General features: G+C 35.7%; 1 protein-coding gene across 1 annotated transcript; it reads left to right on the top strand.

Moving 5' to 3' along the window:
• Window positions 1-57: 57 nt before the first annotated feature.
• tm9sf2 (transmembrane 9 superfamily member 2) lies at window positions 58-15,469 on the top strand. The gene is made up of 17 exons (XM_042716363.1): window positions 58-388; window positions 1,416-1,483; window positions 3,868-3,961; window positions 4,811-4,938; window positions 5,025-5,154; window positions 5,243-5,367; window positions 5,545-5,656; window positions 6,947-7,026; window positions 8,155-8,263; window positions 8,864-8,996; window positions 11,009-11,128; window positions 12,094-12,151; window positions 12,311-12,470; window positions 12,600-12,751; window positions 12,896-13,007; window positions 13,131-13,302; window positions 14,542-15,469. Exons 1-17 carry the CDS (start codon window positions 233-235, stop codon window positions 14,607-14,609), a joined length of 1,977 nt encoding a protein of 658 aa, XP_042572297.1. The 5' UTR covers window positions 58-232; the 3' UTR covers window positions 14,610-15,469.
• Window positions 15,470-25,311: the final 9,842 nt, after the last annotated feature.

Genomic DNA, 25,311 nt, shown 5'->3' on the forward strand with positions numbered 1-25,311 from the left:
AGATTTGTATATGTTTCCATTGTCTTCCGCGTTGAAGTCCGCTACAATCCCATCATGCAGTTCGTGACGGGTGACGTGTCTGAGGAGTCAGATGCTGCTACGCAGGCAGCAGTTTCGCTAGCGCTTGTGCATAGATATCACCAAATGTCTGAATTCTGACACACAAATCTACATTTCACGCATGTAAATACATCTAACGTTACCGAATCCTTACGTAGTCGGTCGAGGCAAAATGGTCGCGTTCCACCGTGTCCGTGTTGTAATTTTGTTGCTTTTTGTGTGCGGGTCGCTGCCGGACGCGTTGAGTTTCTATCTTCCTGGTTTGGCCCCGGTTAGCTTCTGTGAGAAAGGAGAGAGCGACAAAAACAGCGACGTGCCAGACTGCAAGGTAAATGTTCATATTAATACGCATAATAAATGATTTCATTAAAATGTATGAGATGTGTCGTGTTTCTCTGTAATAGTGTCTCTATGCTGCTTGATGCTAGCTCGAAATGCTATTGCTGATCGTCAGATATGGAAACGCTGTTACCTTGATAAAGATAACGGCTAAACCTGCTTATTTTGTCGCTTTCAAAAACTTTATTATTCCATAAAACTGATTTTCGCAGGTCTGTGAACCTGCAAGTCTAACGTTATATGTTTTATTCATTAACATGTGTCACTCTCTCAAACTGGACCTTGACTGTAAAGCAATAACATGGTTCCCTTAGAAATAAAACAGCGCATTAATTTGCTAAACCGATTTTGCTCCCAAACTGCGTTTGTTATACAGAACACTAAAGGAGACGTTAGGAATAATGTTAGGGATTGACAGCTTCAGTCCTAATTCAGTTTTCATTGTAATATTACCGAGATAAAGCTGCGTGAGCGCATAGCAGTTAAAAGTAACTTAATCTGCATGGTTATGAATAAAAGTGGTTCACGAATGACGTGGATAAATCCCATTGACTAGTTCTAAATGATGTCACGACGTCATATTCTTTATATTGTTTTTGAATTGTGTAATGTATTCATATGTTTAATATGATCTGTTTATCTCGGTGCGTGAGGGGAATCGCAGGTAGTTGTTAACATATGTAGACATGTAAACTGGTTCAACAGGTGTGACGTGTTTTCCCCTTTATTTCCATATTCTCATGTGGGGGTGAAACATTATACTGCGTTAACAAGCATGCAAAAGTTACAACTCTATATTTTCATACTAAAGTGTCATGTTGAACAATATAATTGATTGCTTGAAATTGTGGCAAATTTCTTGCTACCATCAAGTTTTTTTTTTTTGTTTTTTTTTTTAAAGATGCCCTTACATGAGTTATTATAAACGAAAGAGTGACCATTTTTAACGGAAAGAAGGGATTACTGTGGACATTACAACATTGCCATAACCTTTGATGCTTCTCTTTTTTTGACAGTCAACAATTGAGCTGTTTGTGAACAGGCTGGATTCTGTGGAGTCAGTTTTGCCTTATGAATACACAGCGTGAGTATAAATTATACTGTATGTTATAGTATTTATTACTTAGTATTTACTATTAAATTTATTGGTAACTACTATTAGTTATTTTTTATTTTAGTTTTGGTAATTTTGTTATATGCCTTTGTCATTTTTATTAGTTTATTATTTCTTTAAAAAAAATCTTTATTAATTTTTTACTTTGAGATTTACATCTAGTATAAATATTTAAGTTTGTTTCAGCTTCATTTCAATTTCCAAAAACAGCTGAGTTTTAGTTAGTGATATCAACACTGTAATGGACAATGCTGAAGAAGTTGCCCTTTTAGCATGGTTTTGCTCAAGATAAGCTGTTTTTGCATGGTTAACCAGTTTTGCTTTAGTAACTGTTTGAGGGAAAACCTGAGGAGGATGAAGTGTAGCGAGGGTGTCGTGGATACACTAGAGAGACGCTGGAGAGGGAGGGGAGGAAAGTTTGAATGTGGAGACTTGTGCTCAGACGGTCTGCACACTGAGGAGGGACTGCAGTTATGTTAACACAGAGGCCTTTCAGTCACACCACCCGCTGTATAATCGAATGGAGGCTGGAATGGCATAGTCTTCCTCACAAGACATTCAATATGACATAAGCTTTGAATTATTAATCTGCCCTGCACTTACTGTGTGCTCAAGCTCCCAAGGCTGTTGTATCTGAATTAACATGAGTACACACGGCAGTTTTTTTGTTTTGTTTTTTTTTTTCCATCCAAAATAGCAAAAACAAACACCAAATGTGAAAATGTTTTGCTCAAGGGAAGTAGGCAGAAGTCTCCTTGTCTGGTGTTTAATACAACCATAATGTCTTATGCTAGCTGCAGGTGTAATCAAATAGATAAATATATTGTGTATGTATAAGGAATAATGTACTGTTGGTTAGCCATGATCACAAAATCAATCTTGTTCTTCAGAGCTTGTTTTAATTGGTGACTCCTGAGATTCTAGACATTTATCAAATGTTTTCTGCTCACCATATATATATGTGATCCCAAAAATAAATACATTTACCAAATCTTAACAACACAAAAGAATATATTTAAAAAAATGTGACCCAGGACTTAAAAAAAAAAAAATTGAGAAATTGAGATTTATACATCATCTAAAAGCTGAATAATTAAGCATTCTATTGATGTATGGATATGTATTTGTTGGGATAGGACAATATTTGGCTATTTTCAGTTTTTTTGTGTATGAAGTAAGAAAAGTCACAAAGTGCTTTGTGCTCATAAGTTGTTGGCCAGTTCCATATAAGACTATAGAAGAATAATGGTACATTTAATAAGAGTACATTACATATCTTTTCTGCAGAAAATTTAGATTTTGTTGCTGTTAATGAAATAAATTTTGTAAGCTTCCCAACTCAAGCTCAGTGCTTTACTGCCAAATGTGTATAAACTAGTGCTGTCAAACAATTAATTGCGATTAAAGGCACAATATGTAATTTTTCTCTGCTAGAGGGCACGTATTCTAAATAAACAAAGACCAGGTAGCGTAGTTTGATGACGCCGTGACTGAGTGTGGAATCATGGGAGTTGACATCTTCATCCCTACAGCCGAATGCTACTCTGTGCGGTCGTCCCCGGTCTGTTAAAATGCACAACATATTAAAGCGTCTTTGGTGTTTCCATGGAATCGAGGGGTGATGTCATTGGCAGGCGACACAATGACGCTATGGACACGGTCCGTGTCACTAGTTAAAATTGCTTATTTCTCTGGATTTAAACATTCTTCAAAACATTTGGGATAAAGTACACAAGTCAGCAAAATACATAACACTGTTCTAGCGGTTTTTGGATATTTTAATAAAAAGATCTTACATATTGTGCCTTTAATAGCATCCAAAATAACAGTTTTTGTTTGCATAATATATGTGTGTTCTGTGTATATTTATTAAGTATATATAAATACATACACACAGTATATATTTTGAAAATATTTAAATGTATTTACATGTCTATTTATATTAATATAATTAATATATATAAAAAAAATTGACTATATAAACAACATTCTTCAGAAATATATACATGAATGTGTGTGTGTTTTTATAAACATAATAAATATACACAGCAAACATATATTATTTAAACAAAAACTTTTATTTTGGATGCGATTAATCGATTTGCAATTAATCATTTGAAAGCACTAGTATAAACATGAAATAAACAAGAAATGAACATGTATTAGTAACCGCACTTATTTATGCAAAACAATAGTAATTGTATCGTGTGTGTGTGTGTATATATATATTTGAATGATTGCATTGCAGGCTGATTTAATGTGTGCCCCTAAATTTTCTGCTTGTGCTCTTAAAATTTTTTTGATTATTGTTTTGGTTGTTTCTGATTACAACTTGATTATTTTTATTCTTTCAGGTTTGATTTTTGTTATGATGAGTCCGAGAAGCGTCCATCTGAGAACTTGGGTCAGGTGCTGTTTGGAGAAAGAATCGAGCCATCCCCGTACAAGGTATATTACACAATGTGCTTGTAGCTCAGAGCTCGGCACTAGCAATACCAAGGCCATGGGTTCAATGCTTTGGGAATGCATGAACTGATAAAGTGAGTGTAACATAGTAAATAACGTGAACACTCATTATACTATAGGGGTTAATATAATTTGTGTACAGTGGAAAAACAAATGTTGCGATTGTCTTCCAAAAAGGACAAGTCATGAAAGCTTGCAACAGCCCAATTCTTTGGTGTTCTAAGAACAAAGATACGATTATTATTGTGTACACAAAGCATGGCAAGACTTCACCAGTGAAGAAGAGTAGTCGGTGAAAATGAAAGTGTCCAAATAACACAGAACTACTGCAAACAGCAAACCTCAGTATTTACATTGAAGACCCTGTTTCCACAAAAACCGACCACCAAGAATTTCACAAAGCCAACACCCATGAAAGAGCTGCAGTTGATAAAATTTTAATTACAGAAACAAATGCTAAAATGTAGTGTCATGATCATAAAACCTGGAGAGTTGAAGCACCAAGATGAATTTCAATCTTGAAGACTTGAATATTATCAAACCACAGTGGGCAGTTTTGGAGAGAAGAGTCTCAAAAATCTCTGAAACAGCTGGTAGATGTTCTGATAGACATCATTCATCTGTACATTCAAAAGTTGTATGAATCTGTTTTAAGAAGGATGGAAGCTATATTAAAGGCAAATGGTGCTAATACACCTTAATAATATTAATAATATTGCCTATTTCTCATGTGTTCACATTATCACCTTGGATAAAAGCCTCTGACTTTGTCTTTATTGAAATGTTCTTTTTATTATAGCATTTTATTTAGTTTGTTTGTTTTTCTTCTAGTTTTCCTTCAAGAAGAATATGGAATGCCAGAGTGTCTGTCCTAAATCTTACAACACAGAGAAAGCAGAGGATAAGGCCAAGCTGGAATTTCTCAAGAAGGGAATGCTCCTCAATTACCAACACCACTGGTGAGGCAGTCGCTCAGTATCTCTCGGTGCTGAAACATAGCACTATAACGAAGCATAGCTTCTCATCACTTATCTGACTCTCTCAGGATTGTGGATAATATGCCGGTGACCTGGTGTTATGATGTGGAGGACAATCAGAAGTTCTGTAATCCAGGATTCCCCATTGGTTGCTATGTCACAGATACGGGACGGGCCAAAGATGCCTGTGTGGTCAATGTGAGTAACACTTACCAGACTTTTCAAAGGCCATATGATTGTTCTGTTTAATGCAATTTGTTCACACAGTGGTTTCATTTTCATGCAGGCTGACTTCAATGACAAAGACACCTTCTACATCTTCAACCATGTGGACATCACCATTTTCTACCACGTGGTGGAGAACGAGGCTGCTGGTGCCAGACTGGTTGCAGCTAAATTAGAGCCCAAAAGGTATTTGAGGCTCTTCTAACCAATAATAAGGCAGCAGAGAAGGGTGCAATTTGGCCAATTAAGATCTAACAAAAAAGCAACAATATATTTAAATATTTAATTGTCAAATTAAGCATAATGATAGGATATTGGATTTAATATGTAAATATGGACTATGTTTCTTGTCTCTTTTTAAAGCTATAAGCACACCAACTGGGAGAAACCAGACTGCACAGGACCTCCCATGAGTCTGGGCAACAAGTTCAGTGGAGAAATCAAGATTCCCTACACTTACTCTGTCAAGTTTGTGGTCAGTGATTAAGATACTTCCATATCAGCCTTAAAGAGTTTGTTTACCTTAAAATGAACATTTTGCCATCGTTTACTCACACACACATCATTCCGAACCCATTAGACTTTCGTTCATTTTTGGAACAGAACAGTCTCTCATTATTTCTGTGAAATCATCTTTTTAATCTATTGAAAGCCTAGCCAATCAACATTTTCAAACTTCAAAAAGTACATTAAGACGTAAAAGTAATCCATGAAGATCAAGCCATTTAAAACAAGTTTTGTGTACAGAGACTCACAGATTTTAGTTTACAATTGATTTTTTGCCTATAAACATTGTTGACCACACGTATATAGAACACATAAGCTCAATCGTGTGTGCTTGTCTGACAACTATGAAACAATAGCAGAATGAATTATGGAAAATCAACTATGGGGACAGTTCAGATTCTGCTGTAAAGCAGCTCTAAAACACAATAGTGTCATTCATCAGCTTCAGTCAATTGAGTGTTGGTTCTGTTTAGATAGGGCTGCACAAGGATTCATATTTTAATTGTTATCACAATATCTGCTTCTCTTGATTTACTAAGCACAATGTCTGCCGATATTTGCCCACTGCTTTTTTTTATCCTGAAAATGTTTTATTTTCATGTTTAAAATACCTTCATTTATGTACTGAAGATCAACAAAAGACAATTTGGAAAATGAGGACAGAATTTAGATTTCTTTAAACTGAATCAAAGTGTTTTTATAGTAGTTTATATACATAAAAGCTTAAATCATTTGCATCTCTTTCCTCTTCATTCAAATTGAGAAGTGTTGTTCTGTGTTTTTCCACAAGGAGGCGTAATGGTTTCATGCCACTTGGGGTTTCCTGCAGGGGATCTTCCAGTTATTGTCTAATAAATATAACTCTGTTTTGTGAAATATAAAAACTACAGTATTACATGAACTTCAACCAAAGCTAAAGTTCAGCTAAAAGTGTCATTGTTCATCTCATACTAGGTGGATGAAAAATAATATGATCATTGCATTTAAAATTTTCCTTTGAAAAGCTTTGCAATCTAATCATCATAACAAACTATGTTATGTTCATTTCGCTTTACATGCATGTTGTTATAGGCCAGGCCTACAATGCATGAATCAATTCGATACAATATGTAAGTGTCTGTGCTCTGTCCCTATATCAACCAAGGGCGGCTTTTATTCTGTAAGAGATTGTAGACCCCTGCTGTAAAGCGATTTATTATATCAGTATTTCTGCAGAGCTCTTGTTTTTTGTGGATAATTGCTGGTTTGATGTTTGCAGGAGGACAAAACGATTCGCTGGGCTTCTAGATGGGATTACATTCTTGAGTCTATGCCGCACACCAACATTCAGTGGTTTAGGTGAGGGTACATATTACACACCTATGGCCCTGTCCCAAATGACACACTCAAAGTGGATATGTGTACTCATAAACTTTCCCTAAGCGTTTGCGAAGCACTATACATGCATCCTTTGCAAAGCCCACCTTGGTTTGGGCTTTACAGCAAACTAAAGTATGACCCATGTGAAGTCCATAAATTCAAGTAAATAAATATTTTCTACAAATATTATAAAATCCATGAATTTCATGAATGGACCACCATAGCTTCCAACAACTGAGCTAGCGGCACCATATTGTGGTATTGTCTACAGAACAACCTCAGACAGGGTCCAAAATAGCTTGACGAGCGGCAAATGCAAGGAACAAATTGAGTTGGCGTCTATATGAAACTGTGATGATTACCAGCTGGCCAATAACTGACCGTTGATTGAAGTAAAGTTATGCATGACTCTGTGTTCATTTACACATGAGCAGCTCATGACCCGGTGTGTTCGGTGTCTTGGAATGTGCATTCTAAAACACAGCATGCCAACCATCTTCCCAAATTTGTAATGAGGACCATTTATAGTTCTGTTGTCAACAAAGGAGAAGCTTTAAAACTTCTCCTGCCAAATACAACAAAAAAAGACTATTTATATTAATTAATTTCAGTAATATTCCTGTTGTTTTGAAAAAAATATTTATTGTTCTTATTATTAAATACTAATTTTCTATAGTTTTTTTATTTTAATTATATTCATATAGTACTAGTAGCGTAAAAGTAAATAGTATTGCTGTAGTAATTTTTCTTTATTGTTTTAATTATTAAAGTATCAATATAAATATACACTGAGTAATAATAATTGTTGTTGTTAATTAAATACTCATTTTTAATTTACAGTACAGTAGTTCTTTTTACAATTAATATAGTAATATATTTCTCTCTTGGTAAATTTTTATAATTTAAATAATAAAATAAAAGTCTTATTTATAATATTAAAGTAATAAAGTATTGATGATGATGATGCTGATTAACAGTCACAAAAGTTGGATTGCAGGGGCTGAGATTGTCATTTGGCCCAAGGTCCATATCCTAATAAACCCATGAAGTATTTTAGCGAATATGTCCTAATATGTTTAGCTAAGATGTTCTGTTTTCTGCCACCAGTATCATGAACTCTTTGGTCATCGTACTCTTCCTCTCGGGGATGGTTGCTATGATTATGCTCCGAACGCTCCATAAAGACATCGCCAGATACAACCAGATGGACTCTGTGGTGAGTTCAGCTTAACTGTCACATGTCAATGTCTGATATATGTGATCAGTCTCTCTTATGACCTTATATTGTGTGTGTGTGTGTGAGAATGTGTTTTTTTTAATACAGCCAAGTTTGAGCTAATGACTGTAACTTATAGAATGTGTGTTAATGTACTGTTAACTGTTGGATTGTCTACTGCCAACAGTGAGGGGCACACTGATGAGGAGAGACAAGTGCACACACAAATCTGCCTTCACCCTTGATATGAGTCATCCTGAATACACTTCGCATTCAGATCTCTTTATATATCGTATATTTGGTCCCTCCCATCCGGGGTTAGAGGTCAGACAGGCTCAGGCGTGATACACACATCTGTTGCTTTTACGTGTTCTCTCTTTCCTGTGTTTCACCGCGGCCCCTCCCCCGTCCTCATACATCATACTCATTAAGGACAGACCGAGAGTGACACAGTGTATCATTGGTCTGAGCAGCAGCCGGCGTCCTTCCTTTGATCTCTGTTAGCTGTAATTGGGCTGTAGACCCAAACCCATGCCTGAACGGGGTTCCGTTAGCTCCTGCTATTGTTAAAGCCTCGCTTTTCCACTCTATCTTTTCCAGGAGGATGCCCAGGAGGAATTTGGCTGGAAGCTTGTTCACGGAGACGTCTTCAGGCCTCCCAGGAAAGGCATGCTGCTGTCTGTGTTCCTGGGGTCTGGGACTCAGATCTTCATCATGACCTTTGTTACTCTCTGTAAGTGTATAGGCAGCTGAGCAATATAGCAAAACAGGAAAATTCAAGCCCTGATTGATAGAAAAAGACCAGTGCCAGATCAAAACAAAACATAGTTTTCATAGTTTGCTTTAAAAAATTTTCTTAAAAAAAAGCATAAAAAAGACATATATGTTAAATAAATGTACACTAAAATTCAAAAGTTTGGGGTCAGACATTTTTTTAAAGAACGTTGTGTTCTATTCAGCAAGGAAACATTCATTTGATCAAAAGCAGTAAGCTTAGAGAACAAGTTCTTTTTTTCATCAAATAATCCTGAGAAATGAAATGTATAATGGTTTTCACAAAAATATTAAGCAGCACAAGTGTTTTCGACATTGATGATAGTAGGGAAAGTTTCTTGAGCAGTAAATCAGCATATTAGAATGACTTCTGAAGGATCATGTGACACTGAAGACTGGAGTAATGATGCTGAAAATTCAGCTTTGTATCTTATCTCGAAATGAAATAGAAATTAGTTGTTTTAAACTATAATAATATTTCACAATGTTACTGTTTTTACTGTATTTTTAATTAATAAGATGCAGCCTTGTTAAATAAGAGACCTTTCTAAAACATTAAAAAGTCTTACCAACCCCAAACTTTTAACTAGTAGCAAAGATTTGACATAAATATACATATTTAAAAAAAACATAAGCAGGCATAAAAAAATGACATTGTCATGTGAGTGTTGTTAAGAGAGAAATGGTGAGATTTGAAAAATCAAACCTTATAAAAGGCAGTTTGACCAGTATAGTCCGAATTTTTTTTTTTTTTTTTTTTTTTTTTTGACATACATTTTATGGTAAATGTTTTAAAGGGGTGGTTGAAGGTTTTTTTTTTTTTCTAGGCTTGATTGTGTTTATGGGGTGCACTCCCACACATAATTTACCTTTATTCTAAAAAACACTGTCACCACTCCCATAAACAATCAAACCACTTCCTCATAAAAAGAAGCCCCTCCCTCAGAAATATGCGATGGGCTCTGATTTGTTAACTAGTCCAAAGTGTTGTGATTGGTTAAACCACCTCTAGTGCGTCCCGCCCCTCACCTCAGCAGCATGTGCTCTGGTTGTATTGTAAACAGAACTGTCGTCTATATCAATTTGAGTCTAATTGAGACGCAGAGGATATTAGTGAAAAGGATCACACAGAACCTATGCAAGCATGGCTTTTAATGGTATATTTTTTGTTTGTTGTTGTCTCATACTTTTTGATACGCTGTAATTTGTAAATGCCACTGCTTCTGTTAGATTTTAATATACGGTTTTATACTGATTGAAGCTTTAATACAGTACGGCAACCGCACGCGTGTCCATGTTTACCGCTTCTCATATCTATGTGAAAATAAGTGTATAAATGGAACAGTTGATTGTTGGAGCTGATCTGAAGGAGAGAGAGAGGGTGTGTGCAGAGCAGGGGGGACGCGAGGAAAAGTATTAAGAACCGCTGCTTTAAAACATTGATTTTGAAACTTGTGAATCCATTAGAATCATTAGAAGACAGAATCGCAAATCATATATGAATAGATTTTTACGTGCACCCCTTGTTTTCTCTTTCTCTTCTCTAAAGCAGCGCAGCATGGCCCCGGGGGCAGGGTTTGTCTGGGTTTGTGATGACAAACCCGGGAAGTAACTCTTTGTAGTCCCTACGAGCCGTTTTTTGTAGCCATTAAACTATCAGAATTTTAAAAGACGATATCTCCGTTAACTTTCAGCGCCGCAACTTTGCAGATATTTTTAATGCTCAAACAGAAACATTACACACTAACTAACATTAAAAAAGTGAAATTGCAATCAACCACCCCTTTAAAAAATTTTACCAAAAATACTACTATTTTTACTTACATCAATTTTTGATAGCTGAATCAGTGCATGTGAACCTGGACAGTTTTGCATTTGCTTTATCTAAAATATGATATTGAAGGATTCTGTTTTGTTTTAGATACTGAACTCATGTAACCCTGAACTTGACAACATGTTTTCTCCCTGTAGTTTTTGCCTGTTTGGGTTTCCTGTCACCTGCTAATCGTGGGGCTCTGATGACGTGTGCAGTGGTGCTGTGGGTGCTCCTGGGTACTCCAGCTGGTTATGTGGCTGCCCGCTACTACAAATGTAAGTGCACAGCAGAGGATTGACCTTTGATCTCTTATCCTTCCTTCATTAGGGCTGTCTGCAGTTCGTTAGATTTAATTAGTGTCAGAGGAGCCCTTTACAAGAACAGGCAGGCTACACACCCCTGCTGCTTTTTTGCTTTAGTTGTGCTCTACAGCTCGTGCAGAGTACAATAAGAACATACTCTTCTATTTACCATGATATGAGTTGTAGATCCGTCTGCTGAGCTTTGTTTTAACATCGTTCGTATTACAGAAGTGTAATTGTCCTCTCTGATTAGAAACTGAATCATAATGGACATTTGTGAGTTTACTTTCAATCGTTACAACACCCTTTTTTTTTTTTTTTTTTTTGTCGTCCACCAGTCTTGATGCCCAGGACTGTGGTAAATCCTAGACAGTATCTCAGTGCCTCATTGCTTGACTCACAATAGTGCAATCATCTCACAGAATCAGTCAGAAGAGAGGACATACATTACAACCCAAATCCTAAATGAGATTACCATTAGTGCTCTAAAAATCTAATAAAATAGTATGTTAAACACAGTATGCTAAATGTGAAATAGATGGTGTACTTTGATTTTGATTTTTTAATCATCTTTTTGTGTATGCAGTATGCATTTTTATCTAATACTATCCACAGGACCTTGTGCAATGGAAGAGGAAATTGTGACTGTTCTCTTTTGACAAAAAAATCAATAAAAATAAAATAATGAAGAACGTGACAGTTTTTAAGTGTTAGAATCTAGAGGTGGTAACTGATAGAATGCTAATGAGTTTAATGAATTGCTTTGAAGTCAGTAATAAAAAACAAAACACATTACAAATAGTAGAACTTTGATGAGTCTGATATATTGATGTATCACAACTGTATTACATTGACTGCATTTTCTCTTTGTGTGTGGTTTTTTTTTTTTTTTTCCTTGTTGAAATGTGAGGTGAACTGGTCTCTTTTTCTCATTCCAGCCTTCGGTGGGGAGAAGTGGAAGACCAATGTTCTGTTGACAGCATTTCTCTGTCCAGGGTGGGTAAATGAAGAAATAAATAATTCCTTTGAATTTAAGTTTCAGTACATTAAGCAGTTATATGTAACAGTTAATGGACCATTTTGCACTTTGAAATCTTGTGCAGTGATGTGTACCTTAAATGTGAATGTGAATAATGCATTTACATGCTTTTTCAGGGTGGTGTTTGCTGATTTTTTCGTAATGAATCTGATTTTGTGGGGCGAGGGTTCATCAGCTGCCATGCCCTTTGGCACTCTGGTGGCCATCCTGGCTCTGTGGTTCTGTATCTCAGTGCCCCTCACCTTTATCGGAGCATACTTCGGTTTTAAGAAGAGTGTAAGCTTTCTTTACTTTCAAATCATTTCGCAGAAGCCTTTTTTTAAAACTTCTGGTGTCAAAAAATCCAATTATCCCTGTTACTCTTACTTATAGTTATATATGCGTGTAATTTTGGTTCAATTTCAGGGCATTGAACATCCTGTGCGGACCAATCAGATTCCCAGACAAATTCCAGAGCAGTCCTTCTACACCAAACCTCTTCCTGGCATCGTCATGGGTGGAATCCTGCCATTCGGCTGCATCTTCATCCAGCTGTTTTTCATCCTCAACAGCATTTGGTTAGTGCTGATGATTAACAGTTGCTATGATTACAAAAGCAAATTATAAAGTTCAGGTTTAGGTTTCGAACCCAAATGAAATCAAACCTTTTTAAAAGCACTTACAGTTTTAATGAAATATTGTGTAAACCATTGATATTGCAGGTCTCATCAGATGTACTATATGTTTGGCTTCCTCTTCCTGGTCTTCATCATCCTGCTCATCACCTGCTCTGAGGCCACCATCCTCCTCTGCTATTTCCACCTGTGTGCTGAGGTAAGAGTACACACAGCAAAACCCATATTACATATGCACACGTGTGACAGTATGCATATTTTGGAGAATTGTGTCTTTTTTTTTTTTTTTCTTCATTTGTTTTGTTTATATGCCATCTCTCAGGACTATCACTGGCAGTGGCGCTCCTTCCTCACCAGCGGATTCACAGCTGTTTATTTCCTGGTCTACGCCATCCATTACTTCTTCTCTAAGCTGCAGATTAGTGGACTCGCCAGCACCATTCTTTACTTCGGCTACACCATGATCATGGCACTCATCTTCTTCCTCTTCACAGGTCTGTATGTGTGTAGAGTTAAGGTACAGTCACTAGAGAAACTGCGACGAAATTTTGTGGGCAGAAGAGATCCATTGTCAGAAGCGCGGCTCACACAGACGTCTCTTTCAAACCAAGCAGCTTTCTGTTGGTCAATGCTGCCAATTCATGTGACAAACTTGAAAATGAGTGAAAATCCCAATCACACATATTCCTATTAGAAAGACTGGATTTTGGCATGAACTTTTTTGTAAACTGGAATCATAGAATTTTGTCACAGAGTTTTCATGGAAAATTGCACAGCACTTTCAATAGACAAAACTTCAAAGTAGTTTTACAGGTTATATTACTAGATCATGATATATGTCATTACCATATTAGAAAATGGCAGATCTTGTGGTACAAGATTTTGGTTATATCATCCACTTCTAAGGCTACGTCCACACAAAGCCAGAGCTTTCCCTATCCAATCTTTTTTTTTCCCCCTCGTCTTAAGAAATATCTGCATCCACACGAAACCGACACAAAACGATGTAGTATACATGCCAGACCAGTTTGTGGCGCTGTAATTCTGCCACAGAGATGCACTTAAAATGAAGAAGAAGACTTGGACTATGCATAATTCTTGCGCACGGTATACAAACGAACATGGAACAATACATTTATTAGTCTGTGTTAATGTTAGTTAATAAAAAGACAATCATTCAGGTTTTGTTCATGTTTTTGTTGGTTACACAACTTAGCTGTCCACACCAAAGGACGAGACGTGGGCTGATGACGTCATCGTTTCAGAAAATATACAGATTCGTTGTCCACAAGAAAACACAAGGGTGGCAGTTTCAGATTTATCCACTCTGGGACCTGGTTTCACTCTCCCAAAACGCTGGATCCGTGTGGACGAAACACCTATACGATACAAAATTGAATCATATATAGCTATACGTGTCTCCGTGTGGACGGGGCCGAAGTCGTTTTTTTTGTATTATCATATATTTCTTTTACCTGTATTTCAGTTGTAATTATGAAAACATTGCTTATTTTCAGAACTTTTTTAACTGAAAGTGTAAGTATCAATACATTTAAATGAATTAACCCGAATTTATTAAACAGTAATGATTCCAGAAAGTGAAGTGGGAAGTTTTAGATTCCAAACATATGATGTCTTTATGTGCTGTTTTGAATGCAGAAAAACAATAATGCTTCAGGTGATATTGTGTAGTGTTTTAGTAATCTGGATCTCTTGTGTGTTTTTGCCTCCAGGTACAATTGGATTCTTTGCCTGCTTCTGGTTTGTCACCAAGATCTACAGTGTGGTCAAAGTGGATTAAATGAAAGCAGTCTCATATGAGACTGAACTCTGAGCGCTGTTTATCTGTTGCCACGGCGACTCTGCTTTACACCAACAACTCTGAATCAACAAATTCCATTTACTTTGCTCTGCGTGTGCATTAGTAGTGCATATTCAACCATTTGAAGAAATCGACACATCTGCTTCTTTAGTTGGAACGGAATACAGCAAACATGCACATTGGCCACTGCGACGAGTAATTAAGATTTGGAGTTTTCCCTTGTAAATATTACATGCTTTTTTCTTTTGCTAACAATGAAATGAAAGGGTAATGCATAAATTACAAAGAAAACTAGCTCCAGTTATTGAATCTTCATGGTGTCAGAAGTATGATTTTGTAAATAGCCTTTTTTCCTTGAATGCATCAAAAAAGAAACTAGAGATTAAAAATGCAAAGAATTCGCTACGAGTTGATTTAAGAGTGAGGCTGTGTGAAATTTCATTCCATCATGTTGATACTGTAAAATTTCTGCTTGCGCATTCTTGTGTATAACCAGTGGGGGGAATGTCTATTTAACTTTTTGTTTGGTCATTTTTTTCTCGTTTCTGTTCATGCCTCAACTCAATGCGTGCCTCACTATCACAGGAAAATCAAGACCATTTTATTTGGTTAAGAACAGGTTTGTGAAAATGTGAAGTTCCCCGTCCATACACAGGGGTCCTGAAGTGAAATGATTTTCTTTGTATATATATGCGCACAGCATTTAAACATGTGTCCGTAAACTACATTAGCTTGGTTGGCTGCTCAGTTTTGATTTTGTCTTCTCTGATTTTGAGGTAATGAAATTACAAGAAAAACAATAAAAAAATATTAGAAATAAACCCCACTTGTCTCCAAAACAGCAGTTCGCTTGTTTTAATGTTTGAAGTTGTTCTCTGTGTTAATAATTACCTTTTTTTTTTTTTTTTCTCAGTGTTTTTTGTATATTGCTCTTCCATAATGTTAAACATTTATATTGTTAAATGACCAGTAAAAAGGGTAGAAATCTGTACAAGTACAACCTTGAGACCATCAGCGCAACATCTTTATCTATTTCACTTCAGAAAAATGTCAACAATTAATAAGACAGTGATTTTCCAGAAATTATTCAGCTTTTTGTAGCATATACAGGTCCTTCTCAAAAAATTAGCATATTGTGATAAAAGTTCATTATTTTCCATAATGCAATGATAAAAATTAAACTTTTATATATTTTAGATTCATTGCACACCAACTGAAATATTTCAGGTCTTTTATTGTTTTAAAACTGATGATTTTGGCATACAGCTCATGAAAACCCAAAATTCCTATCTCTAAAAATTAGCATATCATGAAAAGGTTCTCTAAACGAGCTATTAACCTAATCATCTGAATCAACTAATTAACTCCAAACACCTGCAAAAGATTCCTGAGGCTTTTAAAAACTCCCAGCCTGGTTCATTACTCAAAACCGCAATCATGGGTAAGACTGCTGACCTGACTGCTGTCTAGAAGGCCATCATTGACACCCTCAAGCGAGAGGGTAAGACACAGAAAGAAATTTCTGAACGAATAGGCTGTTCCCAGAGTGCTGTATCAAGGCACCTCAGTGGGAAGTCTGTGGGAAGGAAAAAGTGTAGCAAAAAAACGCTGCACAACGAGAAGAGGTGACCGGACCCTGAGGAAGATTGTGGAGAAGGACCGATTCCAGACCTTGGGGGACCTGCGAAAGCAGTGGACTGAGTCTGGAGTAGAAACATCCAGAGCCACCGTGCACAGGCGTGTGCTTTTGAACCAGAAACAGCGGCAGAAGCGCCTGACCTGGGCTACAGAGAAGCAGCACCGGACTGTTGCTCAGTGGTCCAAAGTACTTTTTTCGGATGAAACCAAATTTTGCATGTCATTCGGAAATCAAGGTGCCAGAGTCTGGAGGAAGACTGGGGAGAAGGAAATGCCAAAATGCCTGAAGTCCAGTGTCAAGTACCCACAGTCAGTGATGGTCTGGGGTGCCATGTCAGCTGCAGCTGTTGGTCCACTGTGTTTTATCAAGGGCAGGGTCAATGCAGCTAGCTATAAGGAGATTTTCGAGCACTTCATGCTTCCATCTTGCTGAAAAGCTTTATGGAGATGAAGATTTAGTTTTTCAGCACGACCTGGCACCTGCTCACAGTGCCAAAACCACTGGTAAATGGTTTACTGACCATGGTATTACTGTGCTCAATTGGCCTGCCAACTCTCCTGACCTGAACCCCATAGAGAATCTGTGGGATATTGTGAAGAGAAAGTTGAGAGACGCAAGACCCAACACTCTGGATGAGCTTAAGGCCGCTATCGAAGCATCCTGGGGCTCCATAACACCTCAGCAGTGCCACAGGCTGATTGCCTCCATGCCACGCTGCATTGAAGCAGTCATTTCTGCAAAAGGATTCCCGACCAAGTATTGAGTGCATAACTGAACATAATTATTTGAAGGTTGACTTTTTTTTGTATTAAAAACACTTTTCTTTTATTGGTCGGATGAAATATGCTAATTTTTTGAGATAGGAATTTTGGGTTTTCATGAGCTGTATGCCAAAAATCATCAGTATTAAAACAATAAAAGACCTGAAATATTTCAGCTGGTGTGCAATGAATCTAAAATATATGAAAGTTAAATTTTTATCATTACATTATGGAAAATAATGAACTTTTATCACAATATGCTAATTTTTTGAGAAGGACCTGTAGTTCCAGTTTTTTCAGTTAGGGTTAGGTTAGGGTTAGGGTTAGAATTTTTACTTAAGTAAAAAGTTTTACCAAGTGAGTTCTTCACTCAGTTGATTCTTTTAAAAAACATTGTTTCAATCAGGAATGTTACCGTGTGCGTGAATTTTTGTCACTCAAAACAAATGGAGTCTGACTATGGAGTCCTAAAGCCATAATAGGTGTGAACAAAATTTCTGCGCAGTGCGTTCAGAAGAGGGCCACGGAAAAAAATCGCTGTTTACCAATTATGTCTTGGCTTCATTGGCGAAATAAAATGAGAAACTGTAAATATTATGTTTAAAATGAAATTTCTATTTTAAATATTTCATAATTAGGAAAATCACTCGCAATTGTCCTGTTTATTTTCAATATCATTACAGTTGTGAGTACCTGAGCTTTGCTGAAGCACATTTTTCTGTCCAGCACCCAGAGGGCCAAGAAGACTGATGTAAGTCACAGAAAATGTCGAAAATAAAAAAAAAGTAATGTGTTTAATATAAAAAGTGGGAGTAAATAAAAATGCGTTAGAATGACCAGCAGGTGTCACTATGTTCAATTAGGATTTGTAGAGAGTCTAGTCTAGAACAAGGCACTAATTTGCAATGTACATATAGATTTTTTTGTTTGTTTGTTTTTGTGTGTGTGGGTAATTAATCATTGCATTTTTCTGATGCGACTCACCACATCAGTAATATGAAAATTTGCATGGTTAATGCTCTGTGTGTGTGTGTGTGTGTGTGTGTGTGTGTGTGTGTGTGTGTGTGTGCCTTGTTTGTTTATCTCTTCCAGATGGCTGTTTCAGCCAATCTTTTGTTGTGCTCTTTTCTTTTGGAGGAGACGAGAGTTTTATGGCTTCTCGTAATGGGTCTGGCCTATATTCCACACCTGACAAAATGACAACCAGCTTTGAGAGAAAGACGTATCCTACAAGAAAGGCAAGTCAGACAGTACCTCGAAATCTCTATAGTGACAGATTGCTTGCTAAATTATTCTTGTCATTTTCACTCACTTACACTGCAGAAATCTACATTGCTCACTTTTATACTACCATTAACACAATGAAGACTTTGATGAATAACAGCCATTTCCTGGCATCACACAGTGTTCAGCTGTGTTGAGTCATCACAGCTAAAGGAGAACTTCACTGATATAACTGTCTCTCAAAAACAGGACATGCAGTTAGCTTATTTCAAACAAAAACATTTTAATATTCATTTTTTGTGTGTGTTTTCATGTATTGTTCTAAGCAAAACAATTTATGAATTTCTTTTTCTTGATGTTTTCCTTTTTGGAAACAAATTTTCACACTGAAGAGGGAAAGCATCATCCTAAAACACTACAAGACACAGGTTAAGCCTATATTAGTAGACTAGATTATGTTAATGATCAAACACTACATCTAGCCCCTCTTTTTAAGTTGCATCTAAAACCAAATAAAATAATGAAATAATTGCTCTTTAGGGTACATTATGCATTTAAACAGTATATGACTATTTCCTAGTGACCATTGGTATCTCTCGACTTGTTTATTTCTTGCATGTTTGCCTAGAAGTTGTGTAAAGTGTCTAAATTATTTCAGTCCATTTCCATCTTTTACCTATATCTTCTTTTTTTGTTGTTTACCCAGTGTTTTGTTTTGTGTACATATATGTTTATACAGATATAAAGGTTTGTGGTAGTGAAGTGGCTTTATCAGCAGTAATATATTTTTCCTTTCAAGATTCTCTTTGATCCTTCCTCTCCATCATCCTTTCTTGTTAACGTGTTTCTCTGAACAATGGCTGACAGTGGCAGTGGTTCGTAAATAGTGTGGGTGGACAGCCTTTCTCTTTCAAACTCACTCCATCTGAATGATCACTTTCCGGCTTCCATCAGGGTCCTGATCCGAGATCAGCTGATGCTTTCCAAATTCAAACTTTTAACTTGGTCCCACGGATTCTCAGATGCTCTCGAATCTGCTATAAAGTGCAGCTTCTCCCAACAGCCATTAAAACGGGGGATTTTCACGGCTGAATCACTCTCTATTCTAATCCTGCTTGCTAAACGCTTCATTTTGGGGCTCTTGTTCGTATTCAGACACCCAAATGAGGGAAAGTCTATTCATTGGATCAAAGGCTTGAGTGGTTTCCTTTAAGGACGAAATAAAAACTCCTGAGAGTTTGTCTGCTGGACAGCTCAGTGTTAGTCATCTGTGTTGTCGGCTTTAAGAGTGAATAACACCAGTCTCTTTTGTTTAATGAACACATTCAGCATGATAAAGAGTCTTTGTGGGGTTTTCTTGCAAACGTAGATAGCATCAAGACTCAAGAAGCTGTAAGTAAACCTAACCTCCTCATAAGGTTCCTGAATTCTGAACAGTGAAAAGTTGTCTATTTTTATTCTCATTGGACAGTGCAGTGAAATTTTCAGTCTTGCTTTATTATACTACGTAAACTTTGATATCTTCAAGTATTTATACATCGCCCCCTAGTGGGTACGCAGAGTTTTATGATGTCTTGTGCAAATTTCCATTTTTATTCTGCCTGTTGGCCATGGATATTTGTTCAGTTTGTGTGTAAACCAATATAGTCACGTGGTACACCTCAAGTTTGTCACAAGCAATCATCATTTCAAATTCCTTTTTTTCACATAAGCATATCATATGCTTTGTTAGTAATATACCACCATTTACCATTTTTTAGGTCATGTGACAGTAATGGCTGATGAAAGTTCTGCTTTTCATCACAAGAATAAATTACATTTTGAAATATATTGCCATAGAACAGTATTTTTAACAAATAAACACTGCTTTGATGAACAGAACAGATGTCTTTAAAAAAAATCATCAATGATCTTTTTTTTATTACAAAGGCACATAAATTAATAAATCATACTTGTCTTTTTCATTGAGCTTTTTTGAGTGTGTCCTGAGAAAATCAATCCAAATTAAATAATGGAGTTTGTCACGGTTCGTAGCACTACGGACTCTTTGATGAGGTCATAAAAGGTAAAGAATGTCGGTCACCCAGTGACACCAAGACTCTCTCTCTCTCTCTTCTCTCCCTCACTCTCTTTTGTCTCCTCCTTTCCTTATGTTGTTCTCCCACTCTTTCTTTTTGTGGTACCTCAGCTTTGATGAAGTGATTTGCTGTTTAATCTTTTTTTGCCACATTCTCAAAATGTGGTACATTTATAACACTACTTCAGTTTTTTTGACTATGAACCATCGTGAATAAAATAATTGAAACTTGAAAACCACCAACTCTGAAGCCATAACACAAATGAAAAATGCTCTGTTTAACAGTGACTCATCAGATGTGCTACTCTGATCTTTCAATTAAATATCAAATAAAATATAACAATTCATTATTTTCATAATCCAAAACATCAACTCACCATCATACTTTAAATATATGCAGTTTTTAAGCCTTTTTCAGATAATTTTTTATTTTTTTTGTCTGCAATTCAATTCAGTTTCAATTTAAAGTACTTTACTGGAACGATTGTGTTTACATACACATTGCCAAAGCATTATACACAATACCAGTAATGAAAAAAAATTTTTCACTATTTTTCCCCAAATTGTTTTCATTCAATTAGCACAGGCCTCCATTTTTGAGTGGGAAAAAAGGTTTATTTGTGTGTAATTTGCCAATGTTCACTCAAACACTGAGGTGTGTCTTATACACACACACACACACACACACACACACATATATATATATAAATTAATAAATTAATAAAAAAAAAAAAAAAAAATATATATATATATATATATATATATATATATATATATATATATATATATATATATATATATATATATTTATAAGTTAGTTCTGTCAAAGGATTAATCGAAATTAAGCGCTTCCGAAATGAGGACATATAAATGACATATAAATGACTTTTAAATGAGGACAATTGAAGCAATTAAAAACAGCAAAAGAGCAATGATAAACAAGTGCTATAACAAGTTTCAGTTAGCTTAATGCAGTGCACTTAGCAAGGTTTTTTTAGTTATATAAATTCTATAGATAGAATAGAAAAAGAATACAGCAAGATAGTGTTAGAGGCCTTTTTTTGCTTTTGTTAATTGTATAATAAATAAAAATAAAAAAACTAGATAAAATACAAAAATATTATAATTTAGAATAGAATTAGAATAGAGAGTGCTAGAGTTTAGAGGGTCAAATAAAGACGGAATAATTTACATAATGTTTAATTATGTAATAAATATTTAAGAAAAATGTTACATTTGTATATTAAATATTTTTATATATGATATAAATTATATGAATATATATGATATAAATTATATGAATATAAATATATACGTGTCAAGTACATGTAAATATTTTCAAAATATGCGCTGTATGTGTGTATTTATATATATATACCTCATAAACATACACAATACACAAATATTATCTAAACAAAAACTTTTATTTTGGATGTGATTAATCATGATTAATCGTTTGACCGCACTAATATATATATATATATATATATATATATATATATATATATATATATATATATATATATATATATATATATATATATATATATATATTTATATATTAGTGCTGTCAAACGATTAATCCTCTCTCTCAATCAATCTTATAACCAACCCTATATATATATATATATATATATAAACAGACAATATGAGGAATATGCAGTGATGATGGTCTTTGATTATATTGATATAGCCAGTAGTCAATTTAATCTTTAGGATAACTTCGTCAAAATGTATAAATCAAGATTATGGATATTGTTCATGGTAGCACCGGAAATGACCAACTGGCATATATTGTCTTTGCTTTTTTGCCTTACCAAACACTTTTTGTCCCTCTTCTCTCTCTTTTATCTTTTTCTTTCTCTTTCCTCCGCCCACTACAACCACTCGCTCTCTTTTTCCCGTCACGGCTCTTCTGGAGTCTTTGTCCCTCCGTCACACTGCAGACGTTCGTCACTCCCCTTCTCCTTTTTTCCCCTCAGCCCTTTTTTCTGTCTCTTGCTGTCTTTCTTATTTTTGTCCCTCTCTTTCACACTCTTTCACCCCCTTTTCACCTGGAAAAGAGGGTCAGTTGTGGCCCTGTGTCTCTTGGGGCGTCCCGTCAGATTCTGATCAGTGGGGTGTCTCTTTGTCCTCTTTCAGTCGAGTCACAATAGGGCCGTGGAATGCCAGCGTGTCCGTGTCCAATCCTCACTCACCCCACAATGTCCCTGTGTCTATAACGGATCGCACAATCTGGTTATTTGGTTTGCCAGGAGTCAATAAAAACGCAAGGCCTTGAAAAGATGACCCCGTCTAGCTTGCAAACCCCTCCCAGAGCTTGTACTCCCTGATATCAGACCCTCCTGTCTCACGTTTGTGTTCTCTTGCTTTATTTATGAAGAAGGATGGATGGTGGTTATTCACTAATTAAGAGGACTGACTCATTGCATCTGTTGAATTTGGATGTTTGTTCCACTACATGCGCAAACCATCCCGGTAGAATCATCTCTTGGTGAACATTTAGACCAAACTCGACTGTTCTCCCCTACATTATAACACTTGATGATGCTGAGTAATTGCAGATGTGTGTAGTAGTTCTTTTGGTAAAGTAGAAATGGCCTTTAGAAGAGATCAGATTAGACTCCTAAAGATAATTAATCCCACTTTATCCTGTTTCATACACTACACTGCCTTAATCCTGTCTAATGACTCCACTAAAACCTGTTTTATGTCCTCTGATATTGTTTTGTAGTTTTGAGGTTTGTTTTCCATTCAAATACTTTGAGACTTGACTGAAATGGCGCCACTGAAGTGTAAATCAGAATGGGAATGTCATAGGGGTCAGTATGTACAGTTAATCTCTCTTCTATCTTGGGGTTAATTATGCAATGAGTCCCAGTAAGTCTCACTCTGATTGACGCTGGAGGGCGGTTGGAAGCGTGGATGATGGGATTTAGACCCTATTGAATTCACTGAGGATCCTTGACACCCTCAAGAGAAGCAGCTATCAACTACTTCATTTAAAGCTTCTTAAGTGCTGTAGAACACGCATCCTTCACTTTTACCATCATCCCAGCTTAAGTGTAGTTTATCTATTCTCTGTTCTCTGTTGATTTCAACACAAAGTATAATTGATTGTGGAAATAAAGCTCTGTTCTATTCCATTCTATTCTATTCTATTCCATAATGTTCTGTAGTGATGCATAATATATTAATACCATATCGGTTATCAGATGATATTATAGAGGTTTAAATTGATGTGTATTGGACGATATTGGGTATTTAAATGTGCATGTTCATTTCCCATATTTTAACATTTTAAATTTACTTTTGCCTTCACTTAGCACTCACTAAAAGTTAATCTTTAAAACTATAAATAACGCTGTTCAATGTAATCTTTTGCCAATCTCAATATATATTATATATATCTATATATATATATATATATATATATATATATATATATATATATATATATATATATATATATATATATATATATACATGCATGTGTGAATTCATTTGAAATTTAATTAAATTTAATTTAAAACCTAATTTAAAAAATGTATTCCCATAAATTAATTGCACAATTTATTCTATAAGACTGACAATTCTGATTTTGTTATTCTAAAGAAATATATTGAGGGGGAATAGAAATGTGATTTTTTTTAGTAAATCTTTTATTAATATAATTATTAATTTAAACCATTGATTTTAGTTTCTAAAATTAAAATAGTATAGTTTTTTCTTAGTTATCAGCCATCTATAGATCCATTATTTATTTATTCTTCTTTCCATGCCTTTTATGTCTGTTGAGGATTCTTTTTCTTTTGCTTCATCAAATATGTAGCCATAAAATATGAAATAAATTGAGCTTATACGCATTATTTCTAAGTAACAATGACGATCTGCTTTGATCTAGAGAAAAACTCTGCAACTTGTGCACATCATAGAATCTCAGTGTGACATCTAAAACGGATGGACCTCTTTATGCTCCAACCCTCTGGCTTCACTTTGTTTACGCTTACAAAAATATCATACATCATACATGACACAGTTGTCATGTCATCCCCTAGCAGTGAACCAGACATTTAAAATAAGCATACCATATAAGTTTCCACTGTGCGAACCCATAATAACCTGGAAAGAAATTGGCGTTATGACCTGAAATAATCTTCACAGCTAGAGACTTCATTAGTGTCCTCTTTGCCTGTGGCTTCAGCATTAGTCTGTGTTAACTTGTGGTTATGTGAAGATAATGCTGAACTAAAGTCTATGAAACACTATTGTATTGTCCTCAATCACCTGTTGTCCAGATGCCTGGCGGGTGAGAGCCTCCTCCACTGTGGACAGCCTAAGGCCATGTGTTGTCCATCTTGGTAACCCTTCTTTCTATAGGCATTGTTCCCTGACCTTTAGCCTCTTCAGAGCTTCTTCGGCCCGATCATCAGTTCTTCTGTCTGAGGGGGGTCATCATAGATATCTTGCTGTGAGTGCTGTGACCTGGTCATTTAGCAACAGGTGATAAAGTTATGAGGAGAATTGTGATTCACTTGTGATTCGCAGTAACTGAATCGTTTAAGAGACATATTCTACATTCATATTGTGTGATTTGGTGTGTTGTTTATTATGATATTCAAATGTTTTAAACCGGAGCAGAAAGTCTTAAATTCATAAAGTTATGGCACTGAATGTTGCATGCATTGCAAGATAAAAAAATAAAAAAAATGAACGTCTTCCACATAATTTTTGTCTTATTTTCTGGTAGGGGTGAATTCAGGTTAAAACTTTCCCAGTTTACCTGAATTCACCTCAAATATCTAAGATACTGCACATTTACAAATTAAATCTTGTTTTCTCAGAAACTCAACCAAATTAAGTGAGTTCATACTTAAAACAAGAACAAATATCTGTCAATGGTGTGTGAAAACTTGTTTTTCCTTCTGAATTAAGTCGATTTTTATGAGCCCATTTGCAGATATTTTTTAAACTCCATTT

The sequence above is a fragment of the Cyprinus carpio genome, chromosome B1 (genome assembly GCF_018340385.1).
Source record: "Cyprinus carpio isolate SPL01 chromosome B1, ASM1834038v1, whole genome shotgun sequence".
Taxonomy (NCBI): Eukaryota; Metazoa; Chordata; class Actinopteri; order Cypriniformes; family Cyprinidae; genus Cyprinus; species Cyprinus carpio.